The 19,757-nt window shown below is 36.7% G+C and overlaps 1 protein-coding gene across 2 annotated transcripts in view; it reads right to left on the bottom strand.

Annotated features, from left to right (window-relative positions):
• Sox102F (transcription factor Sox102F) overlaps positions 1 to 19,757 on the bottom strand; it is a 145,364-nt gene that overhangs the window by 6,061 nt on the left and 119,546 nt on the right. Inside the window, exon 1 of one of the 2 annotated variants that reach the window (XM_017611581.1) lies at positions 3,687 to 3,722. The exons of the other annotated variant lie outside the window; for it this stretch is intronic. Coding sequence (XP_017467070.1) covers positions 3,687 to 3,710 — 24 coding nt within the window. The 5' untranslated portion in view covers positions 3,711 to 3,722. Of the gene's footprint in view, positions 1 to 3,686; positions 3,723 to 19,757 lie in introns of those variants that run through there. 2 annotated transcript variants of the gene reach the window in all.

The raw sequence follows: 19,757 nt of genomic DNA, 5'->3' as shown, positions 1-19,757 counted from the left end.
AATTTAGTGTTATTCTAAAGCAACGCACAGACGGGTATTTGGCCCTAAAATTGGACAAAATCCAATTGTTTTGTTTTAGTTCTACACCCTTTTTTATTGTTCCTCGAAATACAACGGTATCTCCTCCTAACAATAGCGCTAACCCGACGCGCCAGAGCATTTCCCCCGCTCCATGCGCTTAGTCGGAAGTTACCGTTCGCTTGCCGTGGTCGTGTGATTGTTCGATACGATCAAATTTCAGTGTTTTCAAATATTATATTTATGGTGAAAAAGTCGATTTCGTGTGAGTTTCTATATTTTATTTAGTTTTGTTATAAAATTAGAGATTTTTCGTACCTTTAGTTCCATTAGTAACTAACCCTTAAAAAATCCAATAAAATACCCATTTTCAAAAATTATTAAGCGTTTTAAATTATTTCTCAGCATTTCTCAGTAAGAATGTATATGGTTTGTTTTAGAATAGACTCTACAGTATTCTAAAATGCATGAAACAGCCACCCCAAACCCCCCCTCTATTTTTCCAATTTTTTTTTGGATGGACTCAAAAAACCACGTGTTATGTTTTTTAACGAAAATTGGTTTATTTTGTTTCCAGGCTCTTCTGGAATGAGAGTACTAACTAGAAACGATTTACTAACTATCACGGAACGCTCCAATGCGTCAAATTTCAACGAAAAGTTGGAATTTATGGAGTTGGAACTTCTCCATCAATACTCTGAAGATGACCCAAACATTGCCGATGCAAAACACAAGTTATCGATTATACGTCACCAATTCAAGCAGAAATGGTCAGCTGCCCGCAATACCAATGCCAGATTCCTAGAAACCAATAAATAATGGCTTAAGGGCACCATATTGCTACCAAAAGCAGGTACCTATTTACGTGAGACCTTAACCCTTCTTTTGTTTCGAGCTTGCATTCCATGGAATGTTATCAGTGACTAACGGTTTTTCTATTGTTATAGGATTAAGTCCAGGTAGATCACAAAAGTCGTTCTCAGAGTAAAAGGCGAAAAACTGAAGAGCTTCGAACATCTGACTTAGATGAGCTGGCATACGCAACACAAATGAAATTGCGAAAGACTGGCGAAGTCGAAGCATCAAAAATCGTAAAGGTCCATACCAGAAGCCCCCCGAAAACAAAAAAATATGCAGCAGCGATAAAAGAAAAAACCGCTCAACAAGAAAAGGAAGATTCATCGAAATTGGCACACCTTCGATACCTGTTTATGTTTTTTGAAGCGGGGCTTACCCAGGCCCATTACGAAGTGGTTCGAGACAATAACCCGTGCTATTCGATTCTTAAGAAGTTGAAGAAAGAACGTTACCCCGAAATCCACAGCATAACTATTTAAGACCTGTGCTGAAGTAAGGGTACAAAGTTTAATGGACCACACCATCAAGCGATTATTATTGCATCATGGTGAGGAGTTCCTGGAGCAACTGACTGAATCTGAAAAGCAGTCCTTTCTGCTCATCAGCAAATGGGGTTGTGACGGATCTCAGCAGATTCAATATAAAATGAAATTTGAAAATGGGACTGATTCCGACGCCAACATTTTTCAAAGCTATGTTCCATTCCAACTAGTCTATGAAACGGCAAAAAATTATATGGCAAAACCCAACTCCGTCATCACCACGATACTGCAGACCAATACGCATACGATTTGTGAAAGAAACCACTGACGTGACTAATGAGGAGATCGAGTACGTTAAAAATCAAATAAAAGAATTGAAAAAGACCAAGATCGATGATATATCCCTCAAACATAAAATAGTTTATTTCATGGTGGACGGTAAGGTATGTAACGCACCAACACATAACAAGTCAACCATGAGATGTTACATATGTGGCGCCACATCTTCCGAATTCAACGACCTTACAAAAGAAAGGTCCTGCAATACGGATAACATGCGATTTGGTCTGTCTTTGCTGCACGCTCGAATAAGGTGTTTTGAGAGCATTCTGCATGTAGCTTATAAATTACCGGTCATGAAGTGGAGGGCTCGCCTGACTGCCGAAGAGAAGAAACTAGTGTAGACACGAAAAAAAGAAATCCAAACCAAGTTTCGTGAAGAACTCGGATTATTAGTAGATATTCCAAAGGCTAACTTTGGAAACACGAATGACGGGAATACCAGCAGGCGATTTTTCGAAGAATTCGAATTTTGAGAATTTAATCTACCGATTAAAAGTCATTATAGACACATTTGTGCTGCGGGCAGTGTTGCCGCCGCTCAAAGAACTTTCTAACCAAGATTTGACGAAAAAGTTACCAAATGTAAGGAAAAGTAACCAATTTTTTATTAGATTAACAACTCAGGTAATCACAAATTCTTTTATATAGTACGTATAGACAAATTTTACAAACCAAAGGAAATCAGTTTTTATTTGCATTTTTGAAAAGTAAATCCTTTTAAGGCCGGAAATAAATGAAATACATTCATATATATATAACTACATATTTTATAAAATCAGGCTTCCCGTATTAGGTGCATCTGGTATCTTTAACATTACCAGACTCTAAATGACGTTTTTAAATAAGTACATAGATACACAGTTTCCAACTTCTTTGTAAGAATCAATGAAATATCTGATCAGCGTAAATATTTTATAATTAAGATTATACCATTAAAAATTGGACTGTATTGAACTATATCGTCGCTCAGCGCGAAGCGATGGTAAATAAATTTTACAAAAGCGCGAAAAACCAATTTTTTCAAAACTGTGGAATGGTATTTCCATATATGTAATACTTCTATATTGCTAGTACATACAAAGTACATTCCCCAACATCAGAGTGTCGAAATATAGAAAAAAGAAAGAGAGATCCGATAAGAGAATGTACTCGAAATGACATTTTTACTTTTGAAAATTCAGGAGCGGCTTCACAAATTCTTAGTTAAAAACAATTCATATGAAAAATTAACAAAAAATACAATTTTTATAAATCTATGAGAAACGCTGCGGCCGTTGGTGGTGGCAGAGGATAAAAAGACCAGTTGGAGAAGGACTTAGCATCAGTTGGCATTTCCAATAGGCGTCAATTAGCATAGAAGGGAATCGAATAGCGTGCTTTATTGAATTCGGCTAACATATAAAATGCTACACCGCTTTATGTGTAAATAAGTTTTGTCTTGGAAAAGATCTTCTATCTTCCAATTTTTCGGATTTCCAAATAACGAAGAGCATCGGACAAAGTCGACATATAGAGCCCTAACCGCTAAAATAATGTATATATTTTATTTTTTAATTACTTTTTGATGCAGGTGATCTAAGAGCATTTATGAATCAAAATTAAATTTTGAAAAAACTTCGCTTACTTTATTTTCGCGCCTAGGGCTCGATATACATTGCCGCTTGAAGGAAACATGAGACTCTCAAATTTGTGTTTGTTTTCCTTGAACCGCCCCTGTTATGATATGGCACTTCATTCTAGGTAGTAGTTTACACATATACACGCATACTTCTACAATCCCAAACATTTTCATAGGTTGTCTTTCTTTGATTTCGAATTAAAAACTCATTGTGGTCATATTGTACTAGCAATATAGAAGTATTACATATATGGGTATTTCCCTTGAACCTACTTGCTATAAGATTATTATTATTAATCTTAACTTAAATTAATAAAGTAAGCAGTAATGGAAAAATAATTACCAAATCCCTTTTCTATTGTACATACATGACGTGGTATTGGATTCCGCATATACGAGGTATTTATAAAGTCTTTAGCCGACCATGTATATTATGTATTCTGTATATTATAAAACAAATACATACATATGTAAGTAATATTAACACAATGATTCCAAATATTCTCACTTGGTTTCACTGCTGGGGCTGCCACTGTTGCTGCTACTCTCCTCAACCTCGACAGGTGTAACTGGCCTATGTCTTGTAACGAAACTAATTTAAAAGTTTTTTGGAAATACATATGCAAAATAAAACCAAAATTGTGTATTCTTTTCTCACTTATCCATAGAATTGAGCCCGTATAAATTAACTTGAAACACCAATTTTGCGCGGAATTCTAATAATTTTTCGCGGCTTCTTAATGACTCTCGTATTATTCAAATGTCATTTCAGGTGCATACTATGTAGGTGTGTGCAAAGAACATAGAAATGGTGTAACGCAGGGCCGTTTCAAAAACTTGGCGATTTATTAAAAACACGAACCGATAATAGTTGCACCTTCGAACTTTTTCTGTTTTTGCATATGTACACATGATTAATATCGGAATAAGTCGAATATTGAGTTGCCATTTTAGTAGTAAGAACTTAAGTTAAATAACCATATTGAGCAGAATAAATGTATTTATTTATACTATTTTTCAAAGATTTAATTATTGTATGTATACAGAAGTTAGAAACTGCAGTAAATGTTAAAAATAACCAAAATGGGAAAGATCTTAAAAACTTCACAGGCAAGAAAAAAATAACCAAAATTGGTTAAAAGTAACCTAAACGGCAACACTGGCTGCGGGATAAAAATTAACATTGCAAAGTTCGAAATTTACTGCAACGAAACTGCCGAATTGTACGTTTCATTGTTAAATTCTCACCCAATGACGCCGACATTACATAAGGTGTAGCGTCATGGGGCAGCCGTTATAAAGGAGGCGATTCTGCCAATCGGGCAACTGTCTGAGGAAGCTGCAGAAGCCCGTAATAAACACATCCGAGCATTTCGGCTAAACTACGCCCGAAAATTTTCGAGAGTAGCCTGCAACACAGACGTTTTAAATAGGTTGCTGTTGACATCAGACAATGACTCCGAAGATGATGAAAATTAGAAATGAAATTTGTTAGGAATAATGTTTGCCTTTTATTTTACACTATTATACCTAAAAATAGAACGAAATATTTTAATAATACTATTAAACGCAAAAAATATTTTTGTCCAACGTTAAGGCCAACGGTGCAACGGTGGGCAAACGTGGTTCTTTGAGCCAAATGCGGCTCTTTGCTTAGCAAAGTGCGGCTCTTTTTACTTTCTCTTTGCTTAGAATATTTTGACTCTTTTTACCTTTTAAAATACGTATTTCTTTGCTGGACATTCTTTTCCATTGTGTTGTTTTTTTATTGTATTCGTTTTATATACACATACGCAAATTGAGGTCGAAACATTATCCGCAATTGGAGAATGAAAATTGGTTTTCTGACTTAATGTTTTTTACCGATATGATGGAAAATTTGCAAAACTTGAATTTGTCTCTACAAGGAGAGAATAAAAATGTTTTTGATTTGTCGCAAATTATTTTAAGTTTTGAAGCTAAACTACGTCTTTTTTTACATGATCTCAAAAAAAAGAATATTTGATCGTTTTCCATGGCTAGAAAAAAATATTGCACATGTCAAAGAGGATAAATTGGACCCCCATGTCGCAAAACTACTTAATTTAAAAGCAGATTTTGAAAAAATATGTGCCAATTTGAAATTATTTAAATGTACGTTTGCATACTTCATAAACCCTTTTTTATGTAACATAATTTAGGGTGAATTTAAAATATCCGAAATACTCATTTTTAAGAAAAGCGAAGAGTTGGAGTTTTTAGAATTAAAGAAGATTAGGCACTGGAAATGCAACATAAAGCTTTGCCCTTGCTTGAATTCCGGCAACAAGTACCAATATCCGCTGTTTAAAACATGCATGCCGTATATTTTAAATTTTTGGTGCAACATATAACTGTTAGTCTTTGTACTCTACAATGAAATTCGTAATGCCAAAATACCGCTCACAATTAGTTGCATTTGGGTACCTGATAATTATTGAAAGTTATAAAAACTATCAGATTTTTGTGTTCGCGTATGCTAAAAACTTGCATAGTAGGGGAAATTGAGAGAGAAAAATTACATTTCATTTTGAGGGAAAGCTGCTAGTTTCTGCTGCAAAAATTTTTGCCAACAGCAATTTGCCAACAACAAAACCGCTGAATAAAAACTGCTGGTTGGAATTTACGCAAATCCCTAAATTGAATTTGATGGTTTGAAAGTTAAAATAGTAAAATGCGACCAATTAAACTTTTAAGAAGTAAGTAATTATTCGTTTAGTCAGTGAACTGTGCCAGGAGACGACTTCGGGATTTGTTTTCTTACGTTTTCAATTTTATACTTTTGAATGTAAAAACAACAATTTCTATCAGCTGTTCGTCTAACTTGCAAGTTTCTGTAAATTTTCTATTCGCGTACTATTTGGAATATTTTTCTCTTGTGAGAGAACAGATGCCATTTTTGAATTTTGCTGTTGGACATTTTTTACTGAAGATTTTAAACGAACGTACCTATTGACTAACCAACATTTAAGGGAACTGTTACGACCGGCTTTAGCTTACGGAAAACCAGATTTTGAAAATTTGGCCAAAGAGAGCTTTGGAATTTTCTTTAATATCTATCTTACGTACATTAGAATAATAATAAAGTTAATGTTTTTAATTTCTAATAATAATTTGATTTGAAAAAAAAAAAAATTTTCGTTTTTGTTTTCTTTTTTGTTTGTGGCTCTTTGTTGCATTTAGATTTTAAATGTGGCTCTTTTCGGCCTCGGCTTTGCCCACCCCTATTCAATAGCCCAATACCTTTCAAACGATATCATATATTCTGAGGTCCGGCTTATATATTGAGTACGGCTCTATTCTGTATCAGTGACAAATTCTTGTCACAGTTTTTATTACGGAAAAATATATGAAAACGTTTAAATTTGTCCGATACAAAATTGTGCTACTAATCTTAAATAAATGAATTGTATGCTTTCAGAATGCTTTTTTGTAATTGAAATTTATTTGGTAGGTTGTAATCGATTTTGGTCGGATTTGGGAAGAAAATTGGTAGGGGAAAAAATTGTTAGTGGCAACGCTGCACCCGACATATTTAGTGTTGTTCTATAGGGCAATACCTTTCCAAGATACCTTATATATTGAGTTCCGGCTACTAGCTGGAAAGATATAGAGCTAAATTGGTTTTGGTTCATGTCTCCACTACGAGATGCTTGGGTATGTGTATGGCGTCTGTACGTACCTTCACGTACGTACTTTCAGGATTTAAAGTACAAAAATCTAAGAAGTTCCAGGATATTTCGACTCGTATGCCTTTGTGGGCATGGCTACTGCCTGAAATTAGAATAAAGACAATTTTTTTAACTACCACTGAGGTCGCGCTAATTCGATACCATTGATGTGGATATCAGTAGAAGGGTCTTAAAACAAGCTATCTAACGCTGTCTTTTCTGCTTATGAAATATAACTATGTCAATATGTCTACTCTTAGAAACACAAATTAAAAAAATCAGAACTTTAGCAACGATTCGTATTGTTGAAGACATGAGCTTATGTACTCGTGCTAGCATTTTCCTTGGGAAAGTTTCTATTGAAGTGGCAATACTGGCAAGCAGCAACAGACAGCTCAAACGTTAGCCTTATAAGCAAGGCTAAATCACTCACTCATCAGCCGCCATTGCAAACGCGTCACAAACAAATAAACTCCTATCACGCTTGTTAACACACATACATTTCCAATGCAGTTTGTAAACTCAACATAGTACTAGTAATTGTAATTATTGAATTTTTATAAATGCGAACATTGTGTCTTATTTTATACCCGAATATTAAACATGGTCCTTAGAGCCGGATCCAAATCAATTTTCATATTAAATCAATGCTTTGGCGGCCCAAAAGTTCATTTTCCCGATTCTGTGCGATTATTAAAGAAACTTGCGTATGTGCAGTGCATATTCAGTGCTTAAGAACAACAAAACAATATTCCCAATTACTTACAAAAAACTCAAATTAAAATAGGATCTCTTTCTCGGGAGAAACAAATACCCGGAGAACAAACTCCCTGGGAGTATTCAGAATTGGGCCGTATGAATGTATGTATGTATATCAAATCGAACTTTCTGATACTACTTTTTGTCTATTTCCGCGGTGCACATATGTAGGAAATTTCACTTTCAACTGTGTAACCAGACATTTGTATGCGCATAAAAATATTACTGACTTGAAAAACATAATAAAAATTAAAAAGTTAAATTAAAAAATTAAAAATTAAAAGTTTACTTCTCCAAGCGCCCTCGCTGGACTTGAATCGTGCTACCGAGGCAGTCAATGGTACTGTGAATATTCTTCGAAATTAAAGAGAAAATGCTGACTCACATTTTTCTGATATATTATAAAAAGTTACCGATATCGCTAAGGTATTGGATTTTGACATTGTACTTCCTCGGAGAGCGAATAGACAAAATTTCCGGGCTAATTATCGTGCGTCTAACGCTGAAGATTATCATCGAAAGGCAATATTTATACCGCTATTGGATAATATTTTGCTCGATCTCCGAGAAAGATTGCCGAAAAAGACATTAAACATTTTTGATTTGACCTCATTACTTCCATCTAAAATTAGGGAATATAATACGCCTGACGAAAAAAATAATGCTACGAACGCGTAAAATCGCTTGGAAAACGATACGAACTTTTCTTAGAAAAAGACGGTATCAATTTGGAAGGAGAGTATAAAGTGTGGTTGGAACGATGGACAAATAAGGAAAGCGAAAAGCCATTCCCAAAATCAGCAGCAGAAGTTCTTGGTAAATGCGACGAATATGCTTTTCCATTGATTAACAAACTTCTCCGCATTCTGGTCACACTTCCAGCTAGTAACGCTACTTCCGGAAGAAGTTTTTCAACCCTTCGCCGGTTAAAAACATGGTTGCGTAGTACCATGAATGAAGAAAGACTGATAGGACTAGCACTTTTACACGTAAACTTAGATATTGAAATTGACACTGAAAGGATAATAGAAAGATTCGCAAAAGGAAAGCGCAAAATTGAATTTGAAATTTAAATTATTACAATAAAAAATCTGAATAAGTTGTTCTTCTTCTTCTTAATTGGCGCTGTAACCGCCTAAGCGATTTTGGCCGAGTCCAAAACAGCACGCCAGTCATTTCTCTTCTGTGCTAACTGACGCCAATTGAAAATGCCAAGTGAAGCCAAGTCTTTCTCCACCTGGTCTTTCCAACGCAGAGGAGGCCTTCCTCTTCCTCTGTTACCAGCATCGCGGCCCGCGTTGAATATTTTCAGAGCAGAAGCGTTTCTGTCCATCCCAACGACATGGCCAAGCCAGCGGAGCCGCTGAATTTTAATTCGCTGCACTATGTCTATATCGTTGTAAAGCTCATACAGCTCATCGTTAAATCGTCTGCGATATTCGCCATCACCAACGCGTAAAGGTCCGTAAATCTTTCGCAGAATCTTTCTCTCGAAAACTCCAAGAGCCGCCTCATCAGATGCTTTCATTGTCCATGCTTCCGCGCCATACACCAGCACAGGCATGATGAGTGACTTATAGAGTGTGATCTTTGTACGACGAGAGAGGACTTTACTTCTCAATTGCCTACTCAGCCCAAAGTAGCACTTGTTGGCAAGAGTGATTCTCCGTTGGATTTCAAGGCTGACATTATTATTGGTGTTAATGCTGGTTCCCAAATAAACGAAGTCGTCTACTTTTTCAAACTTGTAACTGTCAACAGTGACGTGGGTGCCAAGACGCGTATGCTCTGACTGTTTGTGTGCTGACAGGAGATACTTCGTTTTGTCCTCGTTCACCACCAGACCCATTCGCTTTGCTTCTCTATCCAATCCCGAGAAGGCAGAACAGACGTAGCCCTTGTTTTTACCGATAATATCGATGTCGTCGGCATACGCCAGCAATTGTACGCTCTTATAAAGTATTGTGCCTGAGCGGTTCAGTTCTGCGGCTCTTATTATCTTCTCCAACATAAGATTAAAGAAATCACACGAAAGGGAGTCCCCTTGTCTGAAACCTCGTTTGGTATCAAACGGCTCGGAGAGGTCCTTCCCTATTCTGACGGAGCTGGTGGTATTGCTCAACGTCATTTTACACAGCCGTATTAGTTTCGCGGGGATACCAAATTCAGACATCGCGGCATAAAGGCAACTTCTCTTCGTGCTGTCGAAAGCGGCTTTGAAATCGACAAATAGATGGTGTGTGTCGATCCTATTCTCGCGGGTCTTTTCCAAGATTTGGCGTATTGTGAATACCTGGTCTATGGTGGATTTTCCAGGCCTAAAGCCACACTGATAAGGTCCAATCAGCTCGTTGACGGTGGGCTTCAGTCTTTCGCACAATACGCTCGATAAGACCTTGTAACCTATGCTTAGAAGGCTAATTCCGCGGTAGTTGGCGCGTATGGCGGGGTCGCCTTTCTTGTGGATTGGGCAGAGCACACTTAAATTCCAGTCGTCGGGCATGCGTTCATCTGACCATATTCTGCATACGAGCTGATGCATGCACCTCATCAGCTCCTCGCCGCCGTACTTGAATAGCTCGGCTGGCAGGCCGTCAGCTCCAGCAGCTTTGTTGTTTTTCAGCCGCGTAATCGCTATTCGTACCTCGTCATAGTCAGGCGGTGGGACAGCTACTCCATCATCATCGACTGGGGACTCGGGTTCGTCTTCCTCACTACTTTCAGCGCTGCTACCATTCAGTAGGTTATAAAAGTGTTCCCTCCACAATTTAAGTATATTCTGGACATCGGTCACTAGGTCGCCATTGTTGTTCTTACAGGAGTTCGCCCCGGTCTTGAAACCTTCCGTAAGTCGCCTAACCCTCTGGTAGAATTTTCGGGCGTTCTTCCTGTCGGCCAGCATCTCAAGCTCTTCGCACTCACGTATTTCGGCCTCTCTCTTCTTATTGCGGCAAATACGTCTCGCTTCCTTCTTCAGTTCCCTATAACGGTCCCACATGGCTCGCGTTGCGCCCGATCGCAGCGTGGCCCTGTAGGCGGCATCTTTTTTCTCTGCGGCTTCTTGACATTCCTCATCGTACCAGTTGTTCTTTCGGGCTCGCTGAAATCCAACTACTTCTTCGGCGGCGGTACTTAATGATCGGGAAATGTGGTTCCACTGCTCGCGTACGTCGGATTGTTGAAGAGTGCTCTCAGAGAGCAGGTGTGTGAGTCGAGTGGCGAATAAATTGGCCGTCTGTTGTGATTGCAGCTTTTCGACGTTAAGCTTTCCTTGCATTGTTGGGCGCACATTTTTTGCTGCACAGAGGCGGGTGCGTATCTTGGCTACAACAAGATAGTGGTCCGAGTCGATGTTTGGCCCTCGGAGTGTACGTACGTCCAAAACGCTTGAAGCATGCCTTCCGTCTATCACAACATGATCGATTTGGTTTCTCGTTTTTCGATCTGGAGACAGCCATGTAGCTTGGTGGATGTTCTTATGCTGGAACCTAGTACTACATATTACCATATTTCGGGCCCCGGCGAAGTCGATCAGCCTCAGTCCGTTATCGGACGTTTCGTCGTGGAGGCTGAATTTTCCGACAGTGGCGCCAAAGATCCCTTCCTTGCCCACCTTGGCATTAAAATCGCCAAGCACGATTTTGACATCGTGTCGGGGGCAGCGCTCATATGTACGTTCCAAGCGCTCATAGAAGAGATCCTTGGACGCCTCATCCTTCTCTTCCGTCGGAGCATGGGCGCAGATGAGCGAGATGTTGAAGAATCTAGCTTTGATGCGGATTGTGGCTAGACGTTCGTCCACCGGGGTGAACGCCAGTACTCGGCGACGGAGTCTCTCTCCTACCACGAATCCAACACCGAATTTGCGCTCCTTTACGTGGCAACTGTAGTAGACGTCGCAAGGCTTCACGCTTACTTTACCTTGCCCCGTCCATCGCATTTCTTGGATGGCGGTGATGTCAGCCTTTGTCTTCCCGAGGACATCAACCAGCCGGGCAGAGGCACCTTCCCCATTAAGGGTCCGGATATTCCAGGTGCATACCCTTAAATCATAGTCCTTTATACGTTTGCCGTGGTCGTCATCAGAAAAAGGGGGTCTCATCCGAGGCTTGTTGGAATTTTTCATTGGGCGGGGTTTTAACGTGGCGGGACCCAAACCCAGCGCACGCGAAGTTTTACGCCTTCTCACTTTAGCTCGCTCCCAAACGGGTGTTTGGTTGCTACCCAGAGGATACGTGGATATAAATATCCGGACGTTGTGAGCTGCGATTTGAACCGTACGCACAAGAATCGCTTCTGGCCACTCCCAGGTGAATGGCAGTCAAAAGTTTTCCACTTCTGCGCACGGAACCATCCTCGGAATAAGTTGTTAAGTTACTTAATTACATCCTTCATTTTACCAACATTGTAAGCAAGAAATAAGTATTTATTGTATATATTGCATTAATAAACCCAAGGTATAACTTTACATGTTGTGTTTTTTTTAATATTACATGCAATTGTTTTATTAGACCTTGCACCAATTTCACAAAATGAAAAGTAATATTATATCACAAAACACTTTACTTCACACTTCATAAAAAATACTCGAACCTATATTTGCATGAAAAATAAATTAGGGTTAGATGCTTGTAATTTAACGTTATTTGACAAGTTGATCCCAATCGCCCAACAACAACATTGAACTGCGTCAAAATGAAAATAAGGGAGCACGAATTTCGATGTGAAGCAAAACTCTCTAGGAAGACAATATCTGTAATTATTGTACCATGGTTTGAAACCTACTTTTTTATTTAAAGTGGCGTTTTTATTTTTTCTCTCTGACCGCAGGAGTTATTTTGAAGGACTTTGTAATTTCAAAGGTATGATTAATTCCAAAAATTAATAAAAAATTCAATGCAATGTAGAATAAAAATATGGGTAACAAATGCAATAGGAAATTTCTTTAGGACNTACTTTTTTATTTAAAGTGGCGTTTTTATTTTTTCTCTCTGACCGCAGGAGTTATTTTGAAGGACTTTGTAATTTCAAAGGTATGATTAATTCCAAAAATTAATAAAAAATTCAATGCAATGTAGAATAAAAATATGGGTAACAAATGCAATAGGAAATTTCTTTAGGACTTAAAAAATTTAAATTTTTTGGATTCACCAGGACGAATAGGTAATTTTTAAGCTGACAAAGTTAGAGGAACGAAATTCGAACAAATATTGCGAAATTTCAAGGTTAAAATTTTTAAAATGGCATTTTCAATATTTACCAGCACTTCTGCACTAGAAACTTGAATATGTTTAAATTCTACAGGCTTTCCTCATTAATTTTATACCCATACTTCTTCTCTAAGCACATTTCTCTGAATCTTTTAAATCATTTTTGAATTACTGACGTCAGAGTGAAAAACTAAAAGCGCTACTATATTTGGCCCATGGTTTAGCGAATATATTCATATTTGTGTTAAAAATTTACTACCGCGCGGTGTTATATGTACAATGAGCTAGACATATATAAAAAAATATTAGTTATTAAATAAAAAAAGAAATATAGCCAATATTGCCATCAGTGCAAATTACAAATCCCGAAAATCCCGGGATCCCGGGATTAATATTACTAATACGAACGTTATATATATTTTATCGATTTTAAAGTAAACCGAATATATATATAAATTTTCCGGCCAAATATATATAAATATTTGCGGTTTACCTCAAAATCGGTTAGATATATATACATTTAACGCAGATATTTATATTTTAATTGATTTTTAAAGTAAGTGATTTTGAAGCTAAGAATTTGACCGTAAAATTTATATATATATTTATATATGCTCCCAAACGGGGGTTTGGTTGCTACCCAGAGGATACATGGATATAAATATCTGGACGTTGTGAGCTGCGATTTGAACCGTACGCACAAGAAGTGGCCAGACTCCCAGGTGAATGGCAGTCAAAAGTTTTCCATTTCTGCGCATGGAACAAGCACACAGTTTTTTCAACATAATATTTTGTTAAAAGTTAACAATCTTTCCGAACTGAAACGTGAGATTCCAAAATATTTACAGTGCTGCCATTGTAACGGGTGATTTTTTAAGAGCTTGATAACTTTTTTTTAAAAAAAAACGCACAAAATCTCATCGGTTCTTTATTTGAAACGTTAGATTGGTCCATGACATTTACTTTTTGAAGATAATTTCATTTAAATGTTGACCGCGGCTGCGTCTTAGGTGGTCCATTCGGAAAGTCCAATTTTGGGCAACTTTTTCGAGCATTTCGGCCGGAATAGCCCGAATTTCTTCGGAAATGTTGTCTTCCAAAGNTCAAAGCATACTGAGCATCTTTCTCTTTGACACCATGTCTGAAATCCCACGTGATCTGTCAAATACTAATGCATGAAAATCCTAACCTCAAAAAAATCACCCTTTATTAATATTTCGTAATAATTCAGTTTTCCTTACAAGGCGTGTGCAGTGTTCAGTGCTTTTCTGTATTGTTACTAACTACTTTATATATCAACGTTATATATATTTTACCGATTTTAAGGTAACCCGAATATATATATAAATTTGTCGACTAAATATATACATATATATATTTGCGTTTTACCTCAAAATCGGTTAGATATATGTACATTTATAATTTAAGTTAGGTGATTTTGAAATTAAGAATTGGACCGTAANGCCTTTAGACTATTTTTTGTGGGGCTACGTCAAGTCTAAAGTCTACAGAAATAAGCCAGCAACTATTCCAGCTTTGGAAGACAACATTTCCGAAGAAATTCGGGCTATTCCGGCCGAAATGCTCGAAAAAGTTGCCCAAAATTGGACTTTCCGAATGGACCACCTAAGACGCAGCCGCGGTCAACATTTAAATGAAATTATCTTTAAAAAGTAAATGTCATGGACCAATCTAACGTTTCAAATAAAGAACCGATGAGATTTTGCAAATTTTATGCGTTTTTTTTAAAAAAAAGGTATCAAGCTCTTAAAAAATCACCCGTTATATATATATGCGGTTTACTTAAAAATCAGTTAAATATATATAAATATCTGCGCGAAATATGTATCTATATATTTAACCGATTTTAAGCAAACCGCATATATATACAATTTTCACCGTCAAATTTATATATATGTGCGGTCAGTGGCGTAGCCAGGGGGGGGGAGGGGGATAGACCCCCCCTTCGTCAGTGAAATTAAACCTTTTATTTTTGAATTAATAACACAATACTATTTTACCCTTCCGATTTATAATTCTTTTATTTCAGACTGATGGCAAATTATATTTTAATGAATATATAAAATTATCGGTTGGTGGATTATGTATTTGAATATTGGCGAAATACACTAGGCCATTTTGCTTAGTTTCCCACAGTGTTGGGAAATAATCTATAATCTATACAAAAACTGTACTTTTCGACTGTAAGTAGTGTCGACTTTTTAATTTGCTCATATGAATGCATGCATACATAGATTCTTTTCAAGACCAATGCTTTGATGGTATTCACGGGAAAGTTTTTGTAGGTAAATTTACATATTTTTACACTTTTAACATAAATGTCAAGGCAGAAAATTTAAGATACACTTCTTAACAAACAAATTTTTTTAAGTTATTATGAATGGATAAAACAGATATCTTCTTTGAATTCAGTACTAAAACTTGACATTTCAAGTGCTTATCAAAACTTAATACATGTTAACTAGATTGGCCATTTATCTTAAAATTATATAATTTTAATTATTTGTTTATACAAATGCAGTTTACAATTTAACAAAACCCCTGTAAATCCAAGGTTTAATCTTTGCGCAACATTAACAAAATCAACAAACTTTCGTAAAGCGTTTTAATTAGATTTGATATAAATACATATTTTGAGTATGCAGTTTTGTAGTCGGATCAATTCAAATAAAGCGCAAGTTTAAAATACATAGCTGCGACTTATCGTTGATTTTTAATATATATTTTTTTTTTTTTGATGAAGGCGTTGCTTATTTTCTTCATCAAAAAATCGACGAACATACTTCGATAATATCGAAGAAAATTACCGACATCGTCAAAAATATGCCATACATCAACTGTAAATCACAGGTACTTTAAATTTGAACTTTATTAGACTAAAATTGAATGAGCTAAAAAACTGCAAAATATTAAAAGATAAAATTAAAATAGAAAGTTCGAAATTTTTACGAAAGTTTGTCGATTTTTTAATGTTGTTCAAAGATTAAACTTATTTTCATTTAGTGTTTGTTAAGGAATAAACTATAATTTTATAAACAAATAATTCAAATTAAAATATAATAAAATAAATAGTCAAATCTAGTCAATATGTGAGTGTCGTAAAGTTATGATATTTAAGAACATCTCTTTCTTAATTAACGATGACACTGTTTCTATATGAAGCTGATTTTCACATTTTGTTTTAATAAAATTTAGTATCGAAAATATTCTTTCAAAACTTGCCTAGGATTGTGATATAATGGTTCGTTCAAAACCTTTTTTCAAAACTTATGAGGCAAAAACGAGTAGGCAAAGACAAAAAGAGAATAAAAAAATTTCACGCAGTGAATTTTCAGATTTTTAAAACGGTATAGTAATTAAATTTTTTAAATTTAAATAAAGCATGAATACCCCATGGAATAAGCGAATAGATAAAAAATATATAACGTGTAGCAAGCTAACTTTCTGCGTGTGCGTTTCGATACCGATTGCCCTTTATTCTTTTATGTATACGCAAGCGTGACATTAGTCGGTCACCATAGTATATGTATATGTTCACAATAGATAAGCTTACATATTAGTCCCCGTTTACAGTGTGAAATATAAACTTAAAGAACACTACATCTCGGCCAACCTGACTGAGTGACCGCCTCGGTCATCCAGTGATAACTAATCTTACTTACTATGACTTATATTATAGAGTGGCTAAGTGCTGCTTTGACTTTCAGAATTGGTTTTCCACATTTTGATATTACAAGCTTCTATGACACCGTCGTAAGGTATCTGAGTGATCTGGCAGTTTTCAATATCTCGGATAACGTATCGATCGTTCGGAAGTACTTTATGTATTGTGTAAGGTCCCTTAAACTTAGGCAACAGTTTTTTGTTCGTCCCTACCATCGTATCGACGTTTTTAATCACTACAAAATCTCCCACCTGAAACGTCTTTACTTTATTGTTTTTCAACTCGCTTTGCTTCAAATTGTAGTTTTGCAACTTTTCAATGTTTTCTTTTGCTTGATCACGTAACTCGTCCATATTGTCCCTCCCCCTTTGTGGAAGGCAGTCCTCTAGGTATTCCGTTAACTTATCAATCAAAGGGCCTCGCTGATTTACTCCAAATAACGCTTTACTTGGCGTCATACCAATAGACCTGTTTACTGTGTTATTAAGAGCGAATTCTATTTTCGCCAAGTGCTTAACCCAGTCAGCATGTTGAATCGAGGTACAAAATTTCGCAAGCATACCGACTAGAGTACGATTTACCCTCTCAACCTGTCCATTGGCCTGAGGCGAGTGGACCGCGACTTTTACGTGCTTGATATTTTTACTTTCCATAAACTCAGAAAAATCTTTGGAGGTAAAACAGCTACCCCTATCCGTTATACATCTAACTGGGCGGCTGTAGTACTCAAAATATTTGCTTAACGACGCGTTGACCTCTCTTGTACTTGTTGTAAAGACAGGGTACAACTTCACGTATTTTGTGAAACTATCGATGATAACTAAAATGTGCTTACGTTTAGACTGCAGTGATGGTAACGGTCCTAAATGGTCTATGTGGATTGTATGGAATGGTGTGGGCTCCTTGGGTATATTGATAACAATCTTTCATTAGGTTTTAGTGGAGGAGAATACATGATGCATCGTATGCAATTTTTTGTGAATTTGTTTACTTTATTTTTCATCTCGGGAAACCAATAATTTGTTTTTATTTTCCTATAACACTTTTCTATTCCGAGATGACCTAGGTGTTCATGGGTCGTTCTAATCATGTCCTCTTCCATTTCTTGAGGTACATAGAATAATGGATTGTCGCCATTCATTCTGTACACTATCCCATTTAGCATCTCAAAACTATCATGTTCCCCACTCTCTAGCTGATTTTTCAATTCTGATATTTTGTTATCGCGTATTTGTGCTGCCTGCAACCGGAAGTCAACATCTTCGCTATCAACCACTGCTACAACTTTTTCATAGTCTGTTTGACATCTACTAAGTGCATCTACGTGAGCCATTTTTGCTCCTATTCGATGTTGAATTGTGTAATCAAAATTCTCTAACTCTAAAGCCCACCTTGCTATTCGGCTGTTTACCATTTTTTTGTTCAGGGTCAATGCCAAGGAATTGCAATCTGTAATGATTTTAAACTTATTGCCTTCTAAATAAATTCTAAAGCGACGTAAGGCATTTATAATTGCGAGAGTTTCCAACTCAAAACTATGATAACGCGCTTCAGCTTCGGTAGTGCGTTTAGAAAAGTAAGCAATAGGGTGAAAGGCCTTGTCATCCTGCTTTTGAAGCAATATGGCGCCATACCCGATTGCACTAGCGTCGCAATGAAGTTCAGTCTCCCTATTTGGATTATATATCGATAATATTGGACATGTTGTCAATTTCAATTTAAGTTCTTCAAATGATGACATGCACTCATCATTGAATTCAAATGTTGCATCTTTTTTCGTTAGTTTGTATAACGGGTTAGCGATTATTGAAAATGATTTAACGAACTTTCTAAAGTATGAACATAATCCCAGAAATGATTGTACATCCCTTTGGTTCTTAGGGCGCGGGTACTCTTCTATAGCCTTTATGTGGCTATGGGACGGTTTTATTCCCTCGCACGATACTTGATACCGTAAATATTCAATCTCATCATATGCAAACTTACATTTCTCTACTTTTAGTTCTAAGTGATACTCTGCTAAACGAGTCAATACCCTTTTCACGAGTTCATAATGCTCTTCGATGGTTGCGTTAGCTATTAGGATATCATCCATATATACTATTATCTCGTTTCGGAAAACAAAATCTTTCAATACTTGACTTATAAAGCGTTGGAAAATAGCTGGCCCGTTTTTAAGACCAAATGGCATGCGCAAAAATTCATATTGTCCATTAGGGACGACGAAAGAGGTGTATTTGACTGACTGCTCGCTCATTTTTACTTGGTGAAATCCTGACTTCAGGTCTAACAAACTAAACACACGTTTACCTTCCAAGTACTCAAGACAATCTTCGATTAAGGGGAGTGGGTAGTTGTCTTTTACTATCAGCTTATTTAAATTTCTGTAATCAATACACATCCTTGTTTCACCCGATTTCTTTTTTGCCAACACAATTGGGGAGGAATATGGAGAGTTACTGTGTCTTATAATTTTTTGTTCTAAGAGTTCGGTAATAATACTTTCTACCTTTGCCTTTTCGGTAAAAGAAAGACGCCTCGGAGAGCAAGATATAGGGGTACTTGAAGTCAAATGAATGTGCGCTTTGTATTCACAATCTATCGGTTTATTAGATGTTTTCTTTTGGTAAGTTTGCCTTATCATTTGTTCAAAATTTCTCGTCCAACTGATGGGCAATGTTGGGTTTATGTTCATTGCCTCTTCGAGAGTTTCAATTCTACAAATTTCCCGAAAACTATTATCATATTCAACAATTTTATAATGAGCTCGAGGCCATTTTTTAAATGAAAATTTATTGTGGAAAAGCAACAATAATTTGAAAAAATGGTAGAAGTGATAGCTATTTCGGAAATCACCACATTTCCTCATCAGACTTCTTTCAGTAGGATTCGAACCGACGATCCCACTGACTCAGCCAGTTGCCTATGCACCGTGCTAAGACGCCTTGTAAATTATCGTTTGCTTATTTCCACTATTTCCATTTTTGTTATGCCAACACAATCAAGCGCAGCTATTCCGCTGCAATTCACTTGATCATGTGGTTGTTGGTAGGACGAGCACACCTAAAAGTTAAGCATTCTAGAATGCTTAACTTT

The sequence above is a fragment of the Rhagoletis zephyria genome, unplaced genomic scaffold, assembly GCF_001687245.7.
Source record: "Rhagoletis zephyria isolate East Lansing unplaced genomic scaffold, Rhagoletis_zephyria_1.1 Rzeph_scaffold_00428, whole genome shotgun sequence".
In the NCBI taxonomy this organism is placed as follows: Eukaryota; Metazoa; Arthropoda; class Insecta; order Diptera; family Tephritidae; genus Rhagoletis; species Rhagoletis zephyria.
Note: the sequence above shows the minus strand (reverse complement) of the source record. Positions and strands in the feature narration are given on the sequence as shown.